The sequence below is a fragment of the Buceros rhinoceros genome, unplaced genomic scaffold, assembly GCF_000710305.1.
Source record: "Buceros rhinoceros silvestris isolate BGI_N320 unplaced genomic scaffold, ASM71030v1 scaffold707, whole genome shotgun sequence".
Lineage (NCBI taxonomy): Eukaryota > Metazoa > Chordata > Aves > Bucerotiformes > Bucerotidae > Buceros > Buceros rhinoceros.
In genome coordinates this window covers 44,477-52,261 of record NW_010420216.1, presented here as the reverse complement: position 1 = coordinate 52,261, position 7,785 = coordinate 44,477, and the positions used below count along the sequence as shown (strand labels likewise).

Sequence of the window (7,785 nt, the reverse complement as noted above, 5' to 3'; positions counted from 1 at the left end):
TCCTGCTGATCATCTCACCACAGTCTGTGTCACTACCCCCATCACAGAACCTGACATTTTCTGGGATAACATTTCCTTTAAACGTAACACTGATAATACAGCAAACAAGAGTTTCCTGTCACAGACTAGTGAGAGGAATGAACACAGCTCCACAGGCTGAGCTGTGATGCTATTGTAAATTCATTAGTTATACCTCATTTGGACCACTGTGAAGTAATTACATAAAACCTCTCTCACAGTACTCTAAACCCCTTAAATGTTCTTTACAACCAAGCAGCAAGAGCAATTCCACAAAGGTAATTTTCATAAATATCACTGTAAACTAAATGAGGGACTGCTCTAATTACCTTTTGCAAGCTGGCCTGAGAAATGTCTTGCCACCACTATTTGTAAGCCTCTAAATGACCTGGCACAAAGTTACTTAAAAGAACAAATTAATTTTCAACTCAGATGTCCATTCATAGACCAGTAGGTCAAACACCAATAAATGTGTTTGTTCTAACTAGTAATACAGGAAGCCCAATTCTAGAGTAGGTTGTACTCACACTGGCACAAACAGGGACTAATTCCACCACCACCCCTAGTTATTGGAGCTAGACCAGCACGAACAAATCTAAATGAAACAAAGAAAACAGCTTATTTTTCCTTTAGTGTCTCTGATTTCTATGAGTGTTTTATAATGGATGAAAAATTGCTCACCTACAGTCAAAATCAAAGACTGATAAAAGAATTCCCACTTCTACTGCAGCGAACGTGGTAGCTATCACCAGCTTTGGAAAGACCAAAAGGAACAAGACAGACAAAATACATCCAGGCTGTATTCACAACAGGTGGGACCAGCAAGGACAGCAGGAAGAGCCAACCTTTCCCATTTACTGGGTAAGAATGGAGACAGAGCAGGGCAGAGGTGTTAACACTTTACCAGGTGCCTTTGCAAGAGGAGACTTGGGAGTGCAGAAATGAGAGCAAAAGCTCCCTAGCACCTCTGAATGGTGCGAGGGAATAACTAAAAGTAGATTGGGTGGGTCATCTCCTCCTTCCTTAAATTAGTGGCATATATGCATAGCACAGTGTCAAATGCCCTGGAAATGTCCCTCATGAATCCTGCTTGATCTCCTCCCCAGAGAGGGGGCAGAAACACTTCCACGTCTTGCTGAAGTAGAGGCAGCCCTGGTTGTCATTCATACCACATCTCTTCATCACAAGGAGGTGGGGAAGGTCAAAATATTGCAGTTGCAGCTTCATGCTAATCATCCATTCTCCTGACAATTGAGTGCTTGCAGCAAAACCTCTTTTTGCCTTCCATGTTTGTGTAAGGGCAAGAGAAAACTGCTTGTGAATTACTCGAGCTGCTCTCGCTTTAAACCCAAGTAGCTGTCAGAGTGTCCATACCCAGTTATCTTCCTTGTGCGCTGACGGTGAACAGGGCTGACCCTGTGAAGATGACCACTTAAATATGAGAAACACCAAGCATTTTGAGATGGGTTTCCGCATGTCCTCAATTGCTGCCACATCTAAACAGCTATAGATTGAACTCTCGCTGCTGTCTTTGTGTTTTCACTTGGCTGCCAAGATACCCCAGAGCTTGTTTCTAAAGCCCTGCTTTCTGCAGGCCAACTGGGGATACGTAAAGCTCTTTTCCCCTCTCTCTCAGCCCAGGGCGAGGGCAGAAGACAGTGATGACCAGGCCTGAATCCAGGAGCAACACACGCTTTCCTTCCTGAACAGTCCCTAGGGAAGGATAAAGCTCTTTCCACTTTCCATCCTCCCTTTTACAAGTGAGAGACTTCTGATCTCTAGCGTAATGTTTTAATTCACGGTGACACTGAACTTGGCAGCAGACAGACTGATGGACTCAAGGCAGACAGGGCTCCAGCTAGTTGTTTGGAAACTTGTTTGTTTGCTTGATGGCATGTTTTAAAGATGGAAACTGATCAAGTAAGAGGTGACAAAGACATGAAAAGGAAGAGGATGAGGTAGGTTAGAATTGTGAAATGAAACAGAATCCAACTCAGTGGAGTCAGACTTCCCACCTGTTTTGTCACCACACCTGACCTGCAGCTGGTAGTGCTGAGCATCCCCTACTGAAAGTGTGTTTAGAGGTCACAGCATGACCAGGACCAAGTGGGAACCACACTGTGTGGTATTTATACATATAGAGTGAGAGAGATGCTGACGATGTCCTACTGAGAAACAATCTTTAGTGTTAAGGGAGTATCCAGAGGAGAATTAAGTGGAAACCTGTGACTGCTGGAGACAGAGACCTGTTGCCACATTCTTCTAAGACCTCAGCCTCCCACTGTTCCCACAGGATCTTGTACAGCAAACAAAATGGATCTCATACCAAGATACTGTGATGCCACAACTATTACTTTGAAGGCAATCAGTTCTGAGTTATAATAAACCTCCATCCACCCCAGCCCAAACCCTCATTAGAAGCTTGTAAAGGCTTCACCCAACTTAAAAAAAAATCTTCTTGTAAGTTTTGCATATTTACTGAATGTTATTCATATCATACTTTCTACAAAAATACATTACCAGAATCTGTTCTTCTGCAGAGAAGCTAGAAAATCAGGGATGAGCACGAACCTGTGGGGATCATCAGGGTCACAGTTTGGTAGAAAGTTAGTGACAGCTTCTGCAACTTCTTCATTTAACAGCACGTCCCAGAGTCCATCAGTAGCTAGGATCAGAACATCATCTGGCCCGTGCTCGTACTGCAGGAGGTCATAGACTCTCACCTAAAACAAAAAAACCCGAGACATCCATGAAGGAGGAGACCGTCAGGCCTGCTTGTGAAACATTGCTGGGCTTGGCTGTGAGTTAGCAGGTTCAGCCAGGGCACCAAAACCCCTCTCCTGCAGCACTGTTGGTGTCTGCCTCCAGTTTAGCTCTCAAGACAGCAACCTCTCCTGCCCAGGCTCAACACAGCTCAGCTGGTGACCCCAGCCAGGATGGATGCTAGTGTTCCTAAGCAAGGCTGTAAAGCACTGTGCCACCCCTGCCAGCAGCACTTGAAGACTCCCCAGCCCACAGCCTGGTTTCAGCATGTTAGGCTCTTCCCCATCATTGGCAACTAGTCATATGGAAGTTGAATAATTTATTTGATGAATTTTTGATATTTTCTAATAAAATATTCACAAATAATTGTTTTCACTACTTGTCCAGATCCATTTAACTCTGCCAGATAAATTGCACGTTTGGAAATGTCTGCATGGAAGAAGGCATCGCATTCACTTTTCTAGACCTGAGGCAGCTGCTGCACTCAAGAATTACACCCGAGCAAGTGAGTAGTGCTACAAAATGAAGAAAAACTATCTACCTGCTCAGTTATGTGTATCTGTAAGGAGTTCAATAGGTAGGTATCCATTCAAGATCTGCACAAAAGCAAACCCCCAAGATTATTCACACTATTAAAATGCCCACTGCCCTCACCCTGTCAGTCTGCAGCCACAGTCAGGCTGACCACTGCTGCTGACACTTCAGTAACACCTTGCCTTTAAAATAGCTTCCACCATCCTCTTCCCGACAAGGCTGGGAAAAGCTGGGAGTGGAGGGGGCAGACAGGCGACTGTCAGCTGAATTCCTTGTCCAGAATACAAGGAAAGATCACGGCAAGTGTTTTAAACCAAGTCTTTGGTGGGGTTTAGCTCTCCTTCCAGCACACACTGCATTCCAGCTGACAAACCACTTGCAATTTCCAGGTTGCGAAGGGGAGCTATTACAAAGCACTCATGGAGCACTTTAATTACCACAGCAAGAATCACAGTTTGAAAGCAGTGTGACAACCTTGGCAAGGCAGACAGGAGGAAACGATCATCTCTACTGAAGTTTGAAAATGGTGCACCTTGTCACGCACCCTGCTCTGGCCTTGGGCTCCGCTAACAGCAGTGGCAGTCGAGAAATTTCTTGGAACAAGCATTTGGCGTAACTAGAAAATATGAGCTGTTTTATTCTCCCTCCTGGTGCATTCTCCCCTTAGGAGCCATGGAGCAGGCATTGCACATAAAATGCCTGGACCTTTTAATGTAATTATGATTTTATGGGACTGCAACCAGCACTGGAGGAAAAAAAACCACCCCACCTAGACCTAACTGCTAATCCTTACTCGTTCGCCTTTCACTCAAAAGCACAAGAAGGTCATTTTAAAATGTAACCTTCACTTCATTATCTAAGGTAGCAGCTGAATAAGGACTTTGGAGAGGATTAAAGTGAAGGCAAGATACTCTCGTCATTAGAGCATATCTCCTTATTTGGACTGAGTGGGAATACTGTTATAGAAAAGATCCCTGTACACAGCACAGCTCTCATCAAGCTCATTGCACAGAAACCAGCAGATGTCATAGTCACCATTGCCCAAAATTTAGCTCAGCCTATAAAAACCCAGAGTTTCAAATCAGAAATCACTGGGAAGTGGGAGATAAGTTGGCCAACACAGCCATCATAACCAATACGTGTATTGGTCAAATCTCTTGGGTATGGGCAAATATTTGGGAGAGCATCAGGGTTAATGCTTAGGGATGCAATCAGCAGCAAGACCCTTCAAGGACTAACCACGCTTTTGAATATCAGGGCTAGGAAAAACGCATCTGCCATGGCTCTCCGACCCAGGCAAAGTACACATTACACCACAAGAGCCTTTTTTGGAGAGCTGGTGGGAAAGAAGGCAGGAAATCAAGACCACACATCAGTGACTCAAATCCTCCTGAAATGAACAGTCTTGTCTGACTGAGGAGCAGCAGTTAACAAACTTATCAAAGATAACCTACAGCCAATCCATAGGTGAAAAGGTCCAAATCCTTGGTGTAGCACAATGTTAGAGCAACACCAAGAACAGATCATTTTACCAAGAACATCTTTAGTATTTAAGGAAAAGAAAAAAGCAATCACTGATTTTATGGGTAATCTAGGAACAAGGTAATTACTTCATAAAATTGAAAGTTTTGTGATTTGAGTCCCTCCAGAAAGGGGTACCACTAATAAGGAACTAGATGTCAGAAGTGCAGAGAAGGACAGTAGGGTAAGCAATAAGGGATGCTAGGCTGGTACCCAGGCTAAGGAAAATAGAGTGCCAAGGGTACAGGAAGCAAGCTTGGGGCAACTTCAGGTGAAATTCTTGTACACAAGGGCCAGTTGGACATGCAAGAAAATGTTCACTGAAATGCAGCTTTGTGTGCCTTCCAGTTACCACAGCAGCAACACATTAGAACAGCCATGTACACATAATACTTAGTTTTTCCTTAAGATCCTTCTTTCTGTCTTTTCTCAGATTTCTAAAATACAGCTGTGGGTGTTCCTAGTATGTTGCTGACAAAAATCAGTTAATTCAGAGCTGTCCAGTCTATCGTAGGTTCAGATTATGTCCACAAACAACCTTGCTCAGGTGCAGAAACAAGTCAGTTCCTAGTCCTTCATTTTTCTGCTAGCAGTTTTGTTCTAGTTGTTACTTGGGGCAACGAGGGTCTCTTGCAGTAGTGACATGTGCCGTCAGCTGGACTTGGAGCATCATGGCAGCAGAGCTCTTGGAGGCACACAGGTTGGGCAGCACCACCAGGGCACGTGTAACACACACTCAGACCAGCGGGGCTCACTGAATGACCGTTCCACACACTCCCACACTGTCCAACACCCCACAGCATACTCCACACACACTGCACAAAAACGGTGAGGGAACATGATATGCCAGAGTTTCAGAAAGGTGAGGAGAGATCCAGGGAGCTACTTAATGCCTGCAACAGCAAGCAACCCCACAACCCTGTAAATCTTACATGTCCAAAAGCAGCTCATTGATGCCAATGGAAATTACTAATTTTTTTTTTTAACTTCCACAGCCAACCTTCCCAATGACTGCCTCCTTTCCACAGTTGGATTTCAGGAAACTAAACAACAGTGAGGTTTAAGCGATGTTTTGTCTGTGACATAAGTTTGTGCAAAGCTACACACGCTGCAGAACAGTATTGCATAGCCCTGCTAGTGCAGACGACAGTTGGCCAGACGCTGGCTGGCAGTACAGAGGTTTCCCTAACCGGTGCTGCACCCTTGACAAATTTCTTAGCAATTCCACCCAAATCTTCAATCTTCACCTTGTGCCTCATTGCTTCTGCAGCCAGATGGCAATCCTGATAGTGCCACACAGAACTTGTGACCTCTGCCCCAAACGCCTTGGGCTACCTGTGCTCTGTGTCTCTGTCTCCTGAGAACCTTGTCAGCAAACCCCCTCAGCCCCTTCTCTGCTGCTCTAGCAATCTTTCTCACTCAAACATCTCTCTAGAATACCAGGACAGCCCTCAAAGGAGCCTAGTTTGGTCACCATACTTCTACCACCCACTGATGTCTTACTTGATGTAGAATTGCTGAGGTGTTAACTAGCTAAACTTGACTTTAGTAAGCAGAAAAATGTAAAAACCCAACTATGAGGAAGGAGCACCAGAACCTTAGCACACAGACATCCATGAAGATAAGCATTTGGTTACACTGTATTTTATCCTGACTGGTACTTAACAAATCTCTGCTGACAGGTAACAGCAGATACACACTGCTAGAGCTGATAGTCACACACAACACCCTTCTGAACACGTGTTATGCAGTTTGTCAGATCATGTCTTTCTTCAGCCCAGCTATTTGCTCCTCGTATTGCTCACCTATATGCAGTCAAGAGCACTGAGAAAAATGCTCTGGGCAAGCAATGAACAAACAGGTGGGATGGTTTTATATTTACATTTCAAACAGATCTATCCACCCGATAAAACCTGCATTTGGCTGCTGAAAAGGGCCACAGCAGCTCTGCAAAGGCGCTGCGGCTTGTTTGCCAGGTTTGGTTTTAAAAGGCAGCCAACGCGAGTCCCTGCGGCTCAAAAACAGTGACACGAGAGCCCGCAGCCACCTGAGGTGCTCCTCAGCAGCCAGCCGCAGGGGAATTCGAGCCAAACAACAGTCCTCACTCACACGCCTGCACTATTGATCAACTCGGCTACTTCAATAAATTAAGCCCTTTCTTAATTGTATCGTCCCTTTTTATGCACGGTGTTATCCAGCGCAGCTTCACTGGCAAACGACAAGATCTTTCAATACCACCCTCCAAGTAATTTATATGTAAATAATAAAAAGCGGGTCCCAACACTGTTCCCTGCAGCACTCACCAATTAATCTCCTTTTAGCTTTTTACTGCCACCCTTTGTTTCCTGCCCTTTAGCCAATTTCCAGTAAACTGTGCCAACTTTCCACTTAGTCTGTAGCTTCATATCTTTTATATTAATAACCTGTGAGGCATAACAGTTTCTCCAACGTTTTCTGAGAAATCAAAGTGCTCATGCAAGACCATCTACTGCATTTATTATTATATTTTTTAATCCTCTGGTAGACATAACCCCGAAGGACTTCAAGCCACTAAAGTGTGAGGTTTGCTTCTTGAAACCACCTTGACTCCCTTTGATCATACTGTACTTCTCTAAGCATTTGCCTTGCTTGTTCCTTTCAGTGGTGTAATTCTAAAACATTTCTCCAGAAGGCAGATGTGAACCTAAACAGTCTCCTTTGACCTATTTGCAGAGTTGTCAGAAAGATTTTACTAACATAATGCAACAAGAAAAATTCTCCTTCATTACCTTCTTTAAACTTGCTGTGGTGGCTGGCTTCGGGTTCATTGGTGGTGAGGGCCAAATGCTGCTGTCAGAGACACACTTCTTCCACCAAATAGCTGAGCTGCTGTCTGAAAAATTTCAGAATGAAATTCTGCTTTTCAGCTGCAACAAGGTAGCTCTTGCTGAGCTTTAAAAAGCAGAATTT

At 44.4% G+C, this 7,785-nt stretch overlaps 1 protein-coding gene across 1 annotated transcript in view; it reads right to left on the bottom strand.

Moving 5' to 3' along the window:
• Positions 1-7,785, bottom strand: part of PPM1H (protein phosphatase, Mg2+/Mn2+ dependent, 1H) — a gene marked incomplete at its 5' end in the record, with an annotated part of 53,822 nt that overhangs the window by 3,915 nt on the left and 42,122 nt on the right. The window contains one exon of the mRNA XM_010139202.1: positions 2,590-2,741. Within this exon, the coding sequence (XP_010137504.1) occupies positions 2,590-2,741 (152 nt within the window). The remainder of the gene's footprint in view (positions 1-2,589; positions 2,742-7,785) is intronic.